This window comes from Marmota monax, unplaced genomic scaffold, assembly GCF_021218885.2.
Source record: "Marmota monax isolate L192 unplaced genomic scaffold, Marmota_monax_Labrador192_F-V1.1 WCK01_AAM20220418_F8-fsc00006, whole genome shotgun sequence".
In the NCBI taxonomy this organism is placed as follows: Eukaryota; Metazoa; Chordata; class Mammalia; order Rodentia; family Sciuridae; genus Marmota; species Marmota monax.
In genome coordinates this window covers 16,478,491-16,497,312 of record NW_026693712.1, presented here as the reverse complement: position 1 = coordinate 16,497,312, position 18,822 = coordinate 16,478,491, and the positions used below count along the sequence as shown (strand labels likewise).

The 18,822-nt window shown below is 48.9% G+C and overlaps 1 protein-coding gene across 2 annotated transcripts; it reads right to left on the bottom strand.

Annotated features, from left to right (window-relative positions):
- Positions 1–3,657: 3,657 nt before the first annotated feature.
- On the bottom strand, positions 3,658–18,530 carry Spry4 (sprouty RTK signaling antagonist 4). 2 transcript variants are annotated; one of them, XM_046460321.2, is made up of 2 exons: positions 18,329–18,530; positions 3,658–8,314 (listed from the first exon to the last, which is right to left on the bottom strand). In XM_046460321.2, the coding sequence occupies exon 2, from the start codon at positions 8,265–8,267 to the stop codon at positions 7,368–7,370; it is 900 nt and encodes a 299-aa protein (XP_046316277.1). In that variant the 5' UTR covers positions 8,268–8,314; positions 18,329–18,530; the 3' UTR covers positions 3,658–7,367. The 2 variants fall into 2 exon arrangements, with proteins under 2 accessions (XP_046316277.1, XP_046316278.1); XM_046460322.2 differs by lacking the exon at positions 18,329–18,530 and adding an exon at positions 17,384–18,295.
- Positions 18,531–18,822: the final 292 nt, after the last annotated feature.

Below are 18,822 nucleotides of genomic sequence, written 5' to 3'. Positions count from 1 at the left end.
CCGAAGCTCTGGGCCCCATTCCCAGTACTTTCTCCTAACATCACAGCTGGTGAAGGCACAGGTGAGGGGGACCCAAGCAGAAGACCATAAGGCTCAGTGTTCTTTACCCCATTTTCCTAAGAGTGGCCTTGTGGAAGTAGCTGTCTCTTCTTCGAGAGCCACAATGCCCCAGCTAGGCCCACTCTGGGAACTGACCTGCCGAGATGGACACAGTGCTTTAGTAACCCTGGGCTGGCTGGATCAGTGCCCGAGAAATGGTCAAGGGGAGCTTGGAGGGTTGAGTGGGGCACTGCTTTTAACTTGGGGAGTCCCCAACGCCTACCCCACTTACTTCCACTCCTCCCTGACACTTTGGCTTTCTGGTCCCTGTTCCATCCGTCTACTCCAAAGCTGGCATGAAGAGGAAGATGTCTGTGCCCTAGAAGGGCGGCATAGCCTATGCCCACTGTCCTGTGTATTCACGTCTCCTCACTTACCCATGAAGTCAACAGACTTTGACTTTTCAAATTATCTGAAGCAATCTACATTTCCTTCTCTCACCTTGAAGATTTTTGCTCTGTCCCCAGATACTGCCCCTAGCCATCTCAGCCCCAGTTATTTCTCTATCTTAGAGGAAATCAGGAATGCTGTTCTGAGCAATTTCAGAAGGGATGGTAGCAATGTTGTATGGTCACAGAGGATCCTTCCCAAGCCGCTTGATGATGAGCCCTTAGTATTTTATATGGGGTGTTGATGGTTCACTGGTGAGATATGGGTTCAAGTCCCATCTCAGTTACAGTGGAAGTATTCTTGGTTTAAACAAACTACCTATTCTACTGACTTCCACAGAAGCCCCAGGGGAAGAAAGCCTCTTTCTGGGGATGCAGGAAGGCATCCCAGGGGAGGTGGTCCACAGTTTGGCCTAAAACTTATAAAAGCTTCTTAGTGTTCCGCGTACTGGCCTTGGAGGTGGATCCTCTAAGTTGGAATCCCACGTCTACCTCTTATCAACCTTGTAGTTCCTTGGGCAAGCAACTTAATCTCTAAGCCTTGATTTTCTCATCTGTAATGAGGCTGATTGTATCAACCTAGTTTAATTGTTTTCAGGATTGTAAACAAGAATCTGCATCTGTGCTCAGAAGTGATATCCTCTGTAATTATATCCTGAGGCCGCTTGGTCTGTTGCCCTGAGGCTTCACAGAGTGCCCTGTCTGCAGGTTTTCCAACTGCTGATTACAATCAGAACCCCACCCATCGCTCTGTGACCTCTCTCTGAGCTACTCCCTCCACTATGCCCTGTGGAGGGGAGGAAGCCAGTCAGGACATCACTGGATTCTCTTCAGATACAGTGAAGGGGCCCAAGGGAGAGGGTGGGAGAGGAAGGGAAAGGGATGAAGGATGGCTCCAAACTTTTGCAACAGTTAAATGTTAATATGGGTGTCGGCATAGGAAGTATCTTCTAATGACAGAAGGAACCCAGGGAGTTTTTCAATCATCTCCTGCTTAACACATACAGATGTATTCATAATCACCCCTTGCCTCGGGCCTCGAGGCCCAGGTGGGTTCCAGACGGCCTGAGCCGCTGCCAGACAAGAGTCCTTAAAGAGCATCATGTAGACAATTGGAATGCCATTTATCGTGCAAAACACAATAAAACCCTGAGCTCTCTTCCTGTCTCAGAGACCTATAAATTATGAAAATTATACCTGCCCCAGGCCATGGACATATTGTTTTATTAAAGTTCCGATGAATAAACTTAAGGCTCTTAAAAATGTCCTCTTGGCTTTTCCTCCGGCTCACACCTCCAGCATGGAGCCTGCTGCCTGGGTTTGTTGGATTCGTTCACAGTTCTTCAGAAAAAACTGAGCTCACTTGAGCTATGGAGAGTTGGGGCCTCTTGAACAGATGACCAGGCTAGGGGTGTGTGTGTGTATGTGTTTTAGACCATTTGTTCTGGTGTGATGTCCTCTTAGGGGATATATGGTCATGGACAAAGAGAGGGTTAAAATCTGCACCCCTCCCATGTTTTTTTCTAATATTGGGGCCTGAACCTGGGGGCTCATGCATGCCAGGCAGGTGCTCTACCACTATGCTTCGCCCCAAACCCCATCCTTCCTGTTTATTTTTACACTGGATCTCTGGGGAGCCTTCTATCTACTCCATCATGTTCTTTGTCCCCAAATTGAGTCACTAAATCGTCTTTACTCTCTACCTCTCATCACATAATGGGTGTGACTTCTTTGGACCTGTTTCTACATCTCTAAGAGGGAAATAACCATAATATCTGTCACACATATTCAGTATAAAGCAAAAAAGAAAATTCCACTATTGTCACCCCAAAGCCATCTCTTAATTAGGAATCTAGAGGAATAGGACCAGATGGATAAAGATAAGAGAAGCCCATGGAACTTTTTCTATGGAAAAGTTCAGCTTCCATTTCCCCAAGAGCATTTGGGTGGGTGGGACTTTAAGCACTCAACACCTGGTACAGGTTTTTGTTGCTTTAATTCCCTAAACTCTAGAAACAAAGCAGAAAAACCAGTGAGGGTGTGTGTGTGTGCAGGACTACCTTATGTCCCAGTAGAAAGAAACCCAAGACAGAGACAAAGTGTGGTAGACACCAGTAAGGACTGAGCTGATTAAAAACAAATTATTCCCCAAGTGCCAGTTCTTACCTTGATGGGAAAGAAAGAATTGAAGCACTAATTAACCTTTGTCCATCCTGGAGAGGGGACAGGCCACATGGTCAGGCAACAGAGAGGGAAGCCAAGCCTACTTTTATTCCAAAGTTTTATTATAAACAAGAACACCCTGAAGAAACTTCGTGCCTTCTTGGGCAGTGACCAGGAGATCCTTGGCAGGCATTTGGATGTCTCCAAAGGAACAAGGCTTGTATTTCACAAAGGAGCCTGGGAGGCCATAACTGGTGATCTCTAGAAAAACCAAGAACTGAAATAGGGATCCTGATCTCTCCCTCCACCCGCCCCTTAACCATCATTGGTCATCTCTCCCACTGATTGGTAATAGGAACTATTAATAATTTTTCTTCCAGAAAATAAGGCATAAAGTCCAATTCTCATTGTGATTGACTTATGAGGTAATGAAAAAATCCCCCCAGTTGTGTAAATGGAGAAGTGGCTGGGTCTTACCAAGTTTGAGAGTAAGAGGGGATGGGGGACATGGAAATCAAATGGAAAGTACATGAGAAGGACAAAGACAAGTACTTCAGTGGATGGAAGGCTTTAGTGATCAAAGGAACTGGCTTTGGACAATATCCATCATTCCACTGTAAACCAGGAAGTCACCAAGGGCTTTTCTGTTTGGCTTCCTGAAGCCTATAGATTTGGGAGAATCAAGGCCTAAGTGAAGAGATGCAGAATTTTCACAAAACAGACAGATCAGATTACTCTTCCCCACCTTGTCTATGAGGTACCAAGATCCCCAGTGTAGGAGACCACCGGCCCAGGAAAGGGGATTTCACAGCATCTGGTGGTCGTCAGTCTCCCAATAAAGTGAAGCTTTCCTTCAAGGTTCTTAGGTCATCTGAGAGGCAGGACAGGGGTCTGTCCCAGCCCAGAAGGACCCCGCTCCCTGCAGTTGATGCAGTGGCCTAGTGTTTTCTGACAAGCCAAAGGCCTTGCTAGGAGGATGGGCCAGAAACTGAACACACAGACACACGAGAAAACAACCTGTGTATATTTAACAATATATATTTATAGATATTTTCTAGATCAGTACATTCAGTTTTTAACTTGTTTTTTTCTTCACAAACAGAAGAACTCTTACAATAGTAGACTTTCTAAAATAAATACTATTAAAATAGAGCTTCAAAATAAATATTCTATACAAAGGAAACCTTCTGTGGTAACTTTTTGTGGTGGGGTGAGAAGGGGCTACAGTGAAGGGGAAAATGAAGTAGGATTGTGGTGGGGGGGGGGAGCCAGGGAACAGCTTTACTGCTTGCAACACGAAACCAAACTGTGGGGCAGCAAGTTAGAGAGAGCAAGAGAAGAACACTGCACACACGCAGCTACCCACAGCCAAACAATAGCAATGCAATATTTGACATCCACTGTCACAGTAAGCAGAGAAGGCATGAAAATGCTTACCAAAGGCATGAACCAGAGGGCTGGTGAAGCTTGCAGGATGCCATAGTGAACTGTACAGCGCAGAGTTGTGTCCCTGCACCCCATCACACACTTCCTGGGGCAGCATAGGAGAATGTGACACTTCAAGGTGACAGTCACCTGGGTTCTGGCCAGACACAATTTTCACGTGTGCAACCTCAGGCAAGTCTGTCTAAATGGGTCCCACTTGATGCACAGCAGGAATCAATGTAGACTCCAAACACAGAACAAACCCCACACCACATGCGTACCTTCTGTCTGTCAGCTGTGAAGGGTCAACAGAAGGGACCAGTCTTCACTTCCAGCCGGTTTCTCAGAGGAGCCTTGGTTGCACCCTATCACTTGATCTGGGAGGGTTCTGCTAGCCTAGACCCAGTTCCCAGGGTGCCTGTTGGGGTGTCAGCCTTCATAAACCCACCCTCAAGGTGGGGCAGGCAAGCAGCCACAGAAAAACTAGGCAAAGTGTCCTGGATCAACCCCAGTCCCAGGTCTAAGAGAAGTGGGAACCAGCTGGCACTTTTCAAGATGAGACGTAATCCAGCCAAGCAAGCTGCTGGTGACAGCAAGCAACCAGCCAGAAGCAGCTACAGAAATGTGTTCTCAGTGCTTGATCCCTCTGCGGCTCTGGACTGGCTTGGGAAGGGCTGGGGGACCCACAGGCAAGCCACATTTTTCCTTTTTCTTTTTTTTTTTTTTTTGGCCAACGAGCCAGGGAAGACCGAAGCTGAGGGGACTGGTGCACAGCAGAGCTGGGAGAACCCAGGGCGCTTCCTTCACTGCTTCCCTTTCGCCACTGGGCACGCGGGGCACAGAGGTGGACTCCTGGGGACAGTTCTGCTGACACAGATCTAGCAGGTTAAACACAAGCCACAACAGGGGAGGGGAAAAAAGAAAGAAGGCAAACCAAAACCCACAAGATCCGTGTTTACAACTATGTACACAAAAAGTCAGGGTTCAGGAGGCCATTTGCCAGGAAATGGGGTCTTTGTCAGTAGGGGGTCAGTGTGTGTGTGTGTGAATGCGTGCATGCATGTGTGTGTGTGTGTGTGTGTGTGTACACAGCTTATGAAAACCAATTCTCCACAGAATGGGTGTGTAGACCAAGATCACCAAAGTGCAACTTGCCACTGGGTTAAGTTTCCCATGGAGACAATTTTGAGGGAGGGGCCCGGAGAGCCAATCCCATGGCCTTGCAGGAAAGAGTGCATGTGTGCTATCATTTGGGGGGGGGCCACCTCTGCACACCTCATCTGAGGAAAAACCTCTCCAGCCCCTTCAGCACACTTCCAATACATTCAATGAGTAAGTGGTTGCTGAACGTTTGTTTTCACCATTCCCTCCAATTTGTGCAAGAACATCCATACATCCATCACAATTGTGGCAAGGGGAGCTATGTGAATTAGCCTTGGAAAATGAAGATGCAATACCTTATACTCGCCTTTTACAAGCCAGCCGATGTTACATAAATAAAGCCAAAAATAATAAGACCCTCCCTTCCTCCAATCAATAAATACCTATGGTTACAATTAACTTATTCTAAATCATAAGATGTTAACTACTAATATCCGAAGGGCGGGGGAGGAGGAGTCCTTGAGAAGCATGAAGTACATGCCACTCTGGGCTCCCTGCATCCTTTTTTGGAGGCAGTTCTGTTTCTATAGAACAAGCTGGAAATGCTACAGATGCTGTCTAATGCGCTTCCAATTTTACCTGGGGCATCTCTTCTGACCCAGGCCATTTCCTCTCAACAGATGGGGGGTGGGACACAACATACCACACAAAGCAAAAACCCCACACAACAATAGCTGGGGTGGGGGTCAGGGTGGGGGAGGACCAGACACACTACAGCTTTTGCATGCAACAAGTACCTACCCACTGGACGTGCTGCACTTTCCGAGTCCTTTAGCACCTTGAAAGAAAGAGTTGCTACGTCTTTGGGGGCTGTCGGGAGGGCGGTGTGCTGTGCACAAAAGCAGGGCTCGATCCCAGGGGCCCCTGGAGAACTTTCCCACCCTCTCTTGAGTTCTTCTGACTCCCCCGCTGGGGCTTCCTAACGCTAAAATATACTCTTTTCACCATCTCTATTTACATAAAGATACAGACGCATCACTATACACAAAGGCTATGACAGTAAGCAGCAGAATCAGGAGAGGAAATCCAGCCCCAGCTCGGCTCAGCTGTCATTCTGCCAATGAGAGGTGCTGCCTCTTCTTCGCTGATAAGATCCTCTTCTTGGTGGGCAGGGGAATTGTGTTCCTTGAGGTCGCTTGCCCCCCAGATTTTGATATCAGCCCTTCCTGGGGGTGGCCCAAAAGGAAGCAAGTTGCTTTATTATTATTTTTTTAAAACACCGTTAGCATCTGGTTTAATTATTCTATAAAAACATCTCGACTGGATCCAGAGACCACAGCCTCAGACTCATTGGCAAAATTATATTTGGTCTCGCATGTGCTCCCCTGGCCTCCTCTACCCATCAAGTTTCTGGAAAGGATCTGAGTAGAGAGAACTCAGGACACAGAGCAGGTGGGCAAGTCTGTGACTCGGTAAGAACCTGTGGACGGTGTGATGAGCGGACACCCCAAGTTAGTGATGCGGCCAAGAGAGAGGAATGCACTGCTCATTGGCTCCGAAATCCATCCTGTGGTTCTGGGGAGGCAGGAGGAGGAATGAGGCTTCAACTCACTTGCTGTCCTCTGTTCTCAGCGACTCCCAAGTATATACAATAGGAATGGCTAGGGTGTTCTAGACCTTCTCCTGGACGCAGGAGCCAACTGGTGTGGAGGGAGGAGGGGAAGAAGAAGGTTGAGAAGTTGAGACTCCAAGGGTCTTCTTCAAGGTTACCCTGGTCCTCAGTTAACAATTCCTCCCAGGCAGCCAGCAGGCTTCTGTGAGAGCCAAAGACAATGGCAAAGTGGGAGGGAGACAGGGAGGGAGGAGCAAGGACCCCGAAGGCCATCAAGCAGCTGCAACTTGGGAAATGCGTCCACATCTATGTTCCGTCTTCTGAAAAAGAAAAATCCCCCCAAAATCACACCCTGCCCGTGCCACTGTCTGCTTGACACAAAGTTCCAAGACCCTAAAAAAACCCAGAGTACATCTTCATCCTTTTGGGGAACAGAGGGTGGGTGATGGTGGCTGTCTCTGCCTGCTTCTTCCCAAGCCACGGATGTGAAGAGGACACACGTGAGCAAGGTCAGCCTCAGAAGACTGGCAGGAGGAATCACGTTTCTAGGGACAGCACTGGGGCTTCAACCCAAAGTGTCAGAAAGGCTTGTCGGGTCTGCTGGCCTTGACGTCCCCGCTGGCTGCCTTGCAGATGACGCTGTTCGTATGCTTGCAGCGGCAACCAGGGCGGCGCAGGCGGTCATAGCCACGCTGGGCCAGCTTCACGCAGCCGGTGGCGGGCAGGTAGCAGAGCAGGCAGGGCAGCACCATGGAGAGGGCACCCATGAAGGACCAGCGGGCGCAGCAGTTGGAACGGGAGCAGGAGCAGGGATGGTCGGCGCAGGAGCCCTCATCGTCCTCGTTGGTGCAATGGTAGAAGATGCCCTGTACCAGGCACATACATGTGCCATAGTTGACCAGGGTTTGGGCCGAGCACAAGCACTCCTGGTTGCACACCCAGCAGGAGGGCAACGTCCGGGGGGACGCACACTCCTTGCACTTACACTTCCCACAGGCCTCGCACAGCAAGAAGTGCTTGTCCAGCTCTGGTGGGACTGCTGGGCCCTTTAGGTCCAGTGGCTTACAGTGGACCACCTTGGGCTGGAGGCGCACTGCCCTGGGCGAGGCCTGCTCAGCCACAGGTGGCGGGGCCATGTGGTCTAGGAGCCGCTGATCAGAAGAGGTGCTGCTACTGCTGCTGACAGAGCTGGGGCGCCCACTGAAGGAGATCCAGTGATGAGTGACATCCTGGTCACAGCGGGCAGGTGTTGGGGCCAATTCTGGGGCCCCAGCCCGGGGCCGCTTTGGGCCAGTTGGGGGGGCCAGGCCAGGGTTGTCAATGTAGTCGTTCTCCACGTGGCTGGTCTTCATCTGGTCAATGGGAAGGATGGTGAGTGGGTGCTGGAGCCGACTGTGGGGCATCCGGCTATCAAGAAGGGGCTGCACCATGACTGAGCTGGGAGTCAAAGGGACGCTCTGTGGGATCGGGGGCTCCATGGGGCTGGAGGTTCTGGACCGCGCGGAGAAACAGGCTTCTAAGGGCCCTGGGGGAAAGTAGGGAAAAGGAAGAGGCATCAATCAGTAGGCAGCCCGTTAAAGGTCTCCCCCCCCACACCACCCCCCAACAGTCCTTGGAAGCCCAAGTAAAATGGGAATTCAATTCTCAGGTTTCCTTAGTGGACTTTCCAGTAATATCCAAGGCTTAGATAATTAATAAAATTATTAGTAATGACAATACTAATAATAATAATGGTAGAAATAACACTTATTGGGCTGGGAATACTTGCCTAGCAGAAAGAAAAAATTAAAAAGTAGTATTGTATTTAAGTTACTCTCTTTTAAGTATCATGTATATCATTAAGTCATTAACTCTTTACAACAATGGTAAAATGTTATCAACTATTATTCCCCTTTTCTACTTACAAAAAACTAATGTTCCAAGTAACTTGTCCAAAGTCACATAGAAGTATCAATAGAAGGACCAAGGTTCAAACATGGACAGTCTGAGTCTATTCTCACAATTGCTTTGAAACACGCTCATTTAAAATATACAGCTCAACAGTTATAAATAAACACAGAATCTGAAATTAGATCCGAGTTTGAATTCTTACCTTTGCCTACCAGCGTCTCTGTGGATGAGTTCTTTCATGTCTATGCCTTAGGCCTTAGTTTTGTCATCTGTAAATGGGTTTTTTTAAACACCTTTATTTTATTTGTTTTTATGTGGTGCTGAGGATGGAACCCAGTGCCTCACGCATACTCTGCCGCTGAGCTACAGTTCCATGTAAATGGGTTCTTGCAAGGATTAAATAAGAAAATGCAAATCTAGGACCTAGCCCACTGCATGGTGCATGGCAAGTACTTGACAATTTATCATACCCGAGAACAGTTTAGATTCCGTGAGCACTGACAAGCACTTCGTGCCAAGCATTGCGCTGGGTGCTGAACACAACCGCCCCTGTGTGCTCCCACGGAGTTTATCAGCTGGATAAACAAAAGCCATTATTTCAGATATTCACAAGAGAAGGAAGGGCTATATCTGTTGCCTGCACATCCAGGATATTAACTTATTACTACTACTTCCAAGGGTAGCAACCTCCAGTGGCTAATAACTCCTGGGTTGGTGAGCTTCTGACACCTTGGATGGGAAATCCTCTCAAGGGGCGCTCACATCGCCCATTTCCAAGTGCTGAGCTGAACATTCAGCCTAAATGCTATTTACTAGAATAGCTAAGCCAACACTGGATCAGTTTCTAATTTCACTGAGAGAGTGCAATTTTAAGTTGGCATCTGGCCAGAGATTCAACTGCAGCGCCTGACACGGAACCCCAGGAAGTCACTTAAATCAAAGAGCGGAAACGGCTTGGTTCAAATTTAGAAAGTGCACATTGTTTTCTATTAGAAGTGCCATTTCCTTGCCTGCTGACCTTTACATTTGGAATTCGGATGGAGATCAATTTAAAGAAATAGCAGCAGAAGGCCGAGACCTCTGCTCAAGGGGATGCAATTTGGAATTCAAGGGACAGATTAGACTCTGGGAAGATTCCACGCTTAAGAACTCCAGGGGATGGGGCGAGGAGGGAGGGGTGTAGAAGGAGAAGATGACAGGCTACACAACAAAAACCCCCACTGGATTAGTGTTATGGGTGGTGTTGCCGTAAAAGCTTTTGCAAGATGCTAATGACGTTGTAACTAGGAAAGCTGACCCTATCCCTCAGCTAATAGGTTAACTTTCCCTCAAAGGAGCTGCTGAAGAAGAGGATAGGGATAGTTTCCATGTGTAGTTCACCCCATATCTCTCTGGACTTGGGACACTGTGGGTCCATCTAGATATTCCAATCACAGGAGAGTGATAAGGAGGCATTCAAATGAACTCAGTATGTTACTTCTTCTGCCAGTTAAAATTGTTGAGGAAGAGCTTCCTTAGATGCCTCAAACCCATCAAATAGAGCTAGCTCTAGATGAAGCAGATAAAAAGGGTTCTGCAAGGCTCATCTGTGCATCATCTATACTGCTAAATGGGGGGAAAAAAAAGGCAAATCTTTTCTACAAGGTTTAATGCTCAGTCAACTGATATTTCCCACTGACACAGGGGACCAACTATTGACTCTGTTCCCACAGCCCTGCCCATTTAAAAGATGCTGGAATTTCTTTATACACCTTTTCCTATCTTAGATAAAGTCTACCTGGTGACATCACCTGCCCCAAAGTTCTCTTCAGAGAACAGCATCTTCAGTTAGGAGTCCTCCCAGTAGCAGTTTGCCTTAGGTATCTGGTGAGTCTGCCACTAGAGTAGTTATTTGCCAAGGCAGCCTGCTGCGGGGATCCTGTGGTCAGGGGTGGACAAAGAGAACACAAGGAAGTACTTATGGGTTGAAGTTTTTCCAGGGAATGCTATCTCAGGTACTTATTCTAAGTAGAGTCTCAAGGCCTTGCTTCTAGAATAAATGAAATTGAGGGTCAACAGACCAGGCAGGATTAGGGGCCAAAATTCCTAGCCTTGGGACTTTAACAAGAGGAAAAGGCTGAACTTGGTATAATGAAAAATGTTATGGATAAGACTCTCTGGCACCCTCCAAGAAATGCCTCAGCTTGGAATCTCACCCTTAGACAAAGACAACACGATCCCCTTATTCCAAAAGCCTGAGTTAGTAATACTACAGGTCCTGCCAACAAAATATCAGTGGCAGTTTGAAGATGATATTGTCCCGTGTAGCTGGGGTTGTCTCAGCTCTGGGGTTCTGGCCTTGCTTACCAGAACAGTAAAGGTACCTAACCCCCCCACCCCATCTCAGATTATCCACTCTTGTTTTCCCAGTTCATTACTGGAACTCTTTGAAAATAGCTGCAGGCAGATGAAACAAAAGCCATGGGCAATGCTCAGGGATTTTAACGGGCTCTGGAATCAGTGGGCAGATTCCCCAATTCATGAAAAGTCCCACCAGGAAGCCAGGGTGGGAGCAGCCACTGCAAGCAGTGGGGAAGTTGGCATTAGCAGGTTCCCATCACCCCCCACCCAGAGGCAGCTGTCAACATCTGGGCCTGCAATGGAGGCCAGACATGGGGGTGGGAGCTTGGCCTATGATGACTCAGCTCTCTCAGGACAAGAAGCATCTGATGGTTCCAGCAGGCATATTCTAAAATGTATCTTCCTACCATAACCTTCATGTAGGATCTCTCTTCTGGCTACTAGCTCAGCAAAAACCAATGGCTGGCTCAGAGTTTCACTGCTTAAACTTGCTCAGGCCTGAGGCCTCACCTGCCTGGTACAGGGACCCTCGCTGTAGGAGGGCCCTCCAAGAGCCCCTGATGAATTTATTTGGCTGGTAAAAAAAAGAAAAACAATTCCCGTTCTTTCTGTTTGATAAATCACCAGCACAGCTCCATGATGTCTCAAAAACAGAAAAACTGAGAGCCGGTTTAGAAGATCAATCTGCAAATCCTGGGACATGCTCTGAATGCTGCTGTGCATCTTAAGTGCAGTTTAATTAACTTATTTATTTAACAGTACTGGGGATTGAACTCAGGAGCTACTTCTGAGTGAAGTCTTTAGCCCTTTTTATTTTGAGATAGGGTCTTGCTAAGTTGCCCAGGCTGACCTCAGCCTCCCAGGTCACTGGGAGTACAGGCATGCACCAGTACCCTGGGTTTTAAGTGCAGTTTAATACATACCTCTGCTTCCCCTCCAAGGAAGGAAGAGGTTCATACTATAAATAGGAGACAAGGCTTTGCCTCATGTAGGCTAGACTGATAGCCAATTTGGAAGACTCTAGAAAGAGAAATGAAGCCAACACTGCACTTAGCCAAAGAAGCATCTCTTTGGAGTTTTAGGTGGCATGAGGCAAGAGAACTTTCACCTTCACTCAACATTCTAATAATAATTATGGAAGCAGCTAATATTTAGGAAGCATTTCTAGGCTCTGGCTAAGCCCTCTTGCCATCACCTTGAAGTATAGTACCTATTCTACAGAGTTAGAAATGAAAACATAAAGGGTGGCTGAATTATAGGGAGTGATTAGGGCAGGATGAGACCCTAGACAGCAGAGGCTGTGAACTCAGGCATGCAGCCCTCCTCAACCCTGGAGTATTCATGGAAATACCAGTCACATTTGTAGCCATAGACCACCCCCCTCCTCTTCAGCCTTCCCAGTCTGCCACCAGCCCCCAGGGAACCTCACCAGGCCATTTGGGGTCTCAGTAACTCAGTGAGCAGGGAAATGAAGCCAGTCGGGGCTTGTATCAGATTGCTCCCTAGTTAGAGTTTTCACTGTGGTGGAGAGTGGGAAGCTAAGGGTTTGTAAGTTCCTGTTATTCAAGGAAGGCGCAGAGCTCAAGTTATCTCAACTTCTCAGTTTTCTCTGCTATCCTTTCTGTCACCTCATCCCTCTTTATTTTCATTTTTAGTTTCCTTAAAATCCAATGGGTCTCACTTACAGGATTTCACTACAAAGCAATCCTTAAAAGGAAACCCTGAAAGGGAATCCCCTCTGTTCTGCATCTACCAAGTTGAATTTACAGGTCCCTAAGCATCTTTATGGATGGCGCTTCCTGGACAGGTCTGTGGGGAAGGCAAGAAGTGAGGTACAAGGAAGCCAGAAAAGTTCTAGAAGACTAAATCTGCAGGATATGGAAACCCCCAGAACGCACAGCCCTGTGTTTGCTGTTTGGCACATCTGGGAGCCCAGAGCTGGCCAGTCTGCCATTTGTACCTGCAGGGAAGGGCTGCAGACCTACAGGCCAGGTGCAAAGAAGCAAGAGGTCTGTTAATCACCCAGTACACAACTGGGTTCACACAAGTGGGTCAGATGCCTATTCCCACCCACATCTTCCCCTGGACTTACCCTAGAGAGGGGAGTTGGGAAATATTGGGAAAACCTGACAGTTGTATTTTGAAAGCCATAGGTCAGCTAATGACAAACTGGCAAAAGGCTCTGACTGAATGGGCAGTTTTTGCACTGCCCCATTGAGTCTCTGGGGGTTCTTTCAGTGAAGGTTGTTTAACCCTTTAACAACTCAGAAAAAAGGTCTTTAAACTGTCAGAGAGTCCGCCCACCACTTTCAACCACCATTGCTTGGTTATTTTTGACAATATCCCCGGTTAGTTAATGAAGCTATAACCAAATGTTGACTTATTGCTTTAAAAAGACTTCTAAAGTGAAGGGACGCAAGGGAAGCCAGGGACTTGTCCTTCCCTGCACCCTAAGGAGGAAGACAAACTCTGCTGAGAATGGCCCCAGTGGGAGAATAAAGGTCTTAAGGCAGCTGGGTTTGTCTGGGAATCCTCCATTCTTCTCGGCATTGCCTTGCCCCCCCCCCGCACCCCTCCCCACCCCCAGCACTGGCACTAAGGAGCTCACCTCAATCTATCAGAGATCACAAAAGAAAACAGTTGCTTTTCATCACTTCACCCTATCACCAGTTGTCAATTCCCAGTACTTCTTTTCCTTCTTTCACAACCAATCAGCTGAGTTCCAAAGCCCCCCCCCCCCCCCCGCACATAATGGGTGGGAGACTGGCTGTACTTTGGTTCTGGGTTATTTTAACCAGCTTCAAGTTTCGGCTTCACTGTAGTACCCCATTAATTGTTGTCTACTCAGATCCTGTAAAAAGGAATCATGTTCAAATCACATCAGGGTCACCAAAAAAAAAAAAAAAAAAAGGAATCGGAGGGCTAGGGGTGTAGTTTAGTGGTAGAGGCTTGCTTAGTGTATGGAAGCCCTGGGTTCAATCCCCAGCATCTCTCTCTCTCTCTCTCTCTCTCTCTCTCTCTCTCTCACACACACACACACACACACACACATTAGTAGCCATGTCAGAAAAGGGAGCTAGGAAGCTAGAAGGAACCTGCTAACCACCGCCATCATTTGGGAAGTACTGACCGAAGTCAAGGTGCAATGTGGGACCAGAACCTTAGACCCCCAAGGGAGAGCTTCTTCCCACACACATCAAGATGGTCTTATTTGTCTCCCTACCCTCCACCAAGAAATGAACAGACAATAATAGGTTTTAGCTTACTCCTGGGACCAGGCAGGAAATGACTTCCCCCTTCCCCGAGCCAGAAACAGACAAGACTACCGACAAGGGAAACCACTCTTCTAAAAGTGGCCACCTGCCCTGAAGGGCCCCTTCCCTCCTCCACTAGACCCAGCACATCTGTGCTCCCTCCCCAGTGCCCTTGCTTCCTCCACTGACTGGGGCCTGTCCTTGGAAAGAACAATCGAGATCACAGCTGAATGGTGGAGCCTCTTAAGCCCAGCCACATGTCCTGGATACATTCCCCAGACTTGTCAGCTGCCCGGATCTGCAGGGTGGCCCCAGACCAAGAATACCCCGCCTCTTACATCATGCAACACCCCGCACCTCCTATATGATGCATTTAGTTAGTTAGAGGCACCCTTAAAACTAGGCCCTCCTCTGAGGATCCCAGTAACAGGGAGCAAGGCCCTAGTGCTGACCACTCACTAGCTGCTCTGCAGGCCCTCGGGGAAGACTGTTCCCCATCAAGGCCCATGCTTAGCAGGTTTGCCTAATCATTCATCCCTGCTCTGCCCTGGCCCCCAGCTGCTCTAATTCTCTCTCTCTTTGAGATCTGGCCTCACTAAGCTGCCCAGGAGGGCCTTGAACTTGGGGATTCCTCTGCCTCATCTTTCCCAGTAACCAGGATTCCACCAGATCCAACTGCTCTGATTTTTTTGAGGGAGCAAAAGTATATTCCAGGGGCTGAGGTTGTAGCTCAGTGGTAGAGTGCTCATCTTTATTGTGTGAGGTACTGGGGTCAGTCCTGAGCAACATATAAAAATAAATGAAATCATATATATATGTATGTATGTATTTTTTTTCCCCCAATGAGTTACTGCTTTCCCCTGTCAGGGAGATCCAGGTTGACCATGAGATGGAACACCTTCTCCACTCTGGCTATTCCCTTGCCTTAAAATGTCTGGAGTTTTGTTTATACATCTCAAACCCCACACTTTCAGCTGTCAAACCCACAGACTAGGGCAAAAATCCTCACCAGGATTAAGATTTTTGTCACAAGGGACTTGCACCTCAGTAGACGCCAAGAAGACAGGTACTCTAGATTCAGAACAAAATTATAATTCTCTGAAAGAAAGAGGAAGGACTCTTTCTAGGTCTTCTTCCTGCCAACATCTAGGTCTTACCTGACTAGATGGCCTAATTTAATAAAAAAAAAAAAAATGCTTGTGGAGGCCCAAAATAGGGAGCTGGAAGATGCCACACTAAGGGGACATTAAGCATCAGAATCTGAAATCCCTATATGTGGTCCCAAAGTATTAAACCCCATGCTGGGTGTGGTGGCCCATACCTGTAATCCCAGGAGGATCACAAGTTCCAGGCCAGCCTGGGCAACCTAAACCATGTCTCAAAATAAAATTAAAAGAGCCAGAGATGTAGCTAAGTGGCAGAGCACCCCTGGGTTCAATCCATGGTATCACAAAGGACAAAAAAAAAAAAAGTATTAAGCCCCATAGCAACACATTTCAAGGGCCACTTTATGAATGGGTTTCTCCCTCTCCCTTAATTTTTAAATCACTGACATTCACATTTTGTTTTAATTTGTTATTCAGGAAAGTTAGCCAACCCTTTAGGAACATGCAATGTCAGGTTTACAAGATTGTGGGAAAGGGTAGGAGGTAGTCAAAGGGTTGATTTCTAAAAGGCCACATCTCTCCATAATCTTGGAAGGATGCAGACAAAAACGTCACCTCTGAGCCCCAAATGTTCACTAGTGCCCAGCCCCTAATCTGCTTCAGCTTGAAATCATCTATTCTATGTGTTCTGTCTCCTTCCACCATCCCCAACCAAAACTCTATGGAGAGTGCCTTTCAAGAAGGCAATATGGAAAGAGTCATGGGATCAAGCAGGAGGGATAGGGAAGGAGGGCATCCACAATCCACAAAGGAGTGACTTCTGAGTTCAGAATCTAAAATGGAAGATAACCAACAGATGTCCTTAATGTCTCCCTCATCCCAGCTGGCATATATCCGTCCATGGAGATTTAAAAAAAAAAATCTACCAAAAGGCTCCCTCTCCCCCTCCCCAGAGGAGCAACATAGCTCCAATTGGTCATTGTGTACTGCTCACCAGATGAGGATTCACCTGGAGCCAGCCAGCACATGAGGACCCTCCCAAGGGATGGAAATAGAGGAAATGCAATTTCACAGTGACATATCTACAACTTCTTTCTCACCCCTCAGAGAAAGAGAGACCAACTGCAGCCCTCCTTTTCTTAGGCCACCCCACACCAGCACTAAATGGAAAAAAAGCTGAAAATTTCAGATGTTTATGCTCCATTAGTGTGAAGATCCGGAGAACTCTAAACATTGTGAAATCCACCAGTGCAATATTGGGTAGGGCCTCAGGCCAGCCGGCGCATATTAAGAGATTGATAAACCTCTATTTCCCAATGCTCTGGGCCTTTTACCTTCCAGCTTTGTATCCCCAAGAGGCTTGTCAAGAAGGTTAGAGTCTTGGTCTGCTAACCAGACATGTGCTTGCTCCCTTCCTCCACAGGTTCTCTGGCCTCTGATATGTCCGGCCTCTCCCCAAACTGAAGAGAATCATGGTCTGATTTAGAGGCAGGAAAGAGGGAGCTGCCACTAGTTCTGGACGCCCACTGAATCTCCCTCCACCTTTCCTTACAGCACAGCCTTGGTGGGGGATTCTCCCCAAGGATCACTGCGCCATAAGGAGGCCTCCTGCTCTCACCCAGGCCTGGCAATATGGATGCCCATCCAGCAGTTGGTGAGAGGAAGCAAGCAGCTCTACCCTCTGCTCACCATCCAGCCCCTCCAGCCCATTTCTCTAATCGCTACATCCCTCAGCCCTTCAAGCCATGCAACCATTTTCCGCCTCTCTTGCTTCTTCTGCCCACAACCCCCAGCCCCCAATCAAAGAGAATTGAGAAACCGTCTTCTTGCACAAGAGCAGCTACTGTCTAAATGCTTTTTGATCGTCTGCATGGAGGGGGAACTGGGCACAGCCCTGGCCCCAGTGATGGAGCCAAACTCCAGCTGCCCTGGCTGGCCAAACCCGCCTCACCCCCCCTCCTTGCCCCCCGTGGCCTTGGCGATTCAGAATTTCTCAGAACGTACCGTCTCTATTCTCTCTCCTGGGTGATGTCAAGCCTGGTACCACCAAGAAGGAAGGAGGGAAAGTGGGAGCCTTATCTCTCCTACGCACGCAACCTCTTCCTCCAGCTCTCACACAACCGGCGTTATGTAAACGCACCTTCAGCCCCCACCAGACCTAGCGAGGTCCGGGGGCCCTGGGGCCTGGCACAGCTCTGTGTTCTGGGATAGGGAGACACGGGGTAGCCGAGGAGTTTCGGGTTCTGCCGAGGCAGGGGAAGGAAAAGGCAACTGCAAGGTAGTTGCACAGCATAAAATGCGGCAGCCGAGCAAAGGTCAGACGGCTAGGAACCGCCTAGCTAAGGAGAGGGAGTAGAAATGCCCGGCTGGCCCCGAGCTGACCATCTAGCCGGAGGCAGAAGGGGGGGAAACCCAGTCGGTCCCGAATACGAAGGGGCAAGAAAAATCTACGTCGAGCATAGGCCGCTGCGGCGGGCTGGGGAGATTCACGGCAGAGCTGGCACCGTGGGCACGAAGCCCGGGGGTGGGAGAGCTGTCCAAGGCGAGGGCGCCCCCCAGACCCAAGTGGTGGCTCCTGACCAAGCCCAAAGCCTCCGGTTCCAGCGCCCGAGGCGAGTGGTGGCAGCAGGAGGAAAGAGGCCAGGCCAGAGACAAACTCCTGGGACGCGCACGGGGCTTCCCGAGTCGCAGAGGGCGGGGAAGTCAGGCTTGGCAATGCCCAGGGGTCGGAACGGCGGTGCCAGGCTTTGAACACCCCCAGCGCCGTGCCGGCCGGGCGGAGGGCGTCAAGGAGCTGCGGCGCACCGCAGCGACTCCAGGAGACGCAAGCAGAGGGAAGGAACACAGAAGCGCGACTGGAAATAGCGCACCATTTGCCCCAGCCCGAGGGGAGTCGCGTCGTGGCTTAGAAGGGGCAGTTTCGGATCCCCAAACCGGCCATAGACTTACTTTGAGGAGCTGCAGAGTCACAAGCATCGCTCCACGTTTGTGTAAATCCCCGAACCCAAGCGGGTCAGCCGCTGCTGTACTCGCAGACGCCAGCCAGAGGAACCCGCAAGGCTCCCGGAGTCCCGCAGCTCCAGCTCGGGGCTGTCAGCTCTGCTCGCTGCCTCAGCGGCGATGTTGCAACCACTGCCTGGGAAAATGGCTTTTTTATGAATGGGAGGGAAGGGAGCTCCAGTGCGCACGCGCGCAGTCCGCGATTCTATGAATGGGTGGGCACAAGAGACCCCGCGCGCGCATGCGCTGCGCTCCTTTTTTTATGAATGGGGGGCCGGAAAAGAACTTAACCCGTGATTGCTGGGGCTGGCTCTGGCTCCTTAAGGGGCCGTCGTTCTTTTACAAAGAGGGGTGGAGGTTCGGGCGGAGGTTGTTGTTGGTTTTTTTTTTTTTTTTTTTTTGAATGAATGGAGGGCGGCGGCGACTGCTGCAGCTGGTTCAGT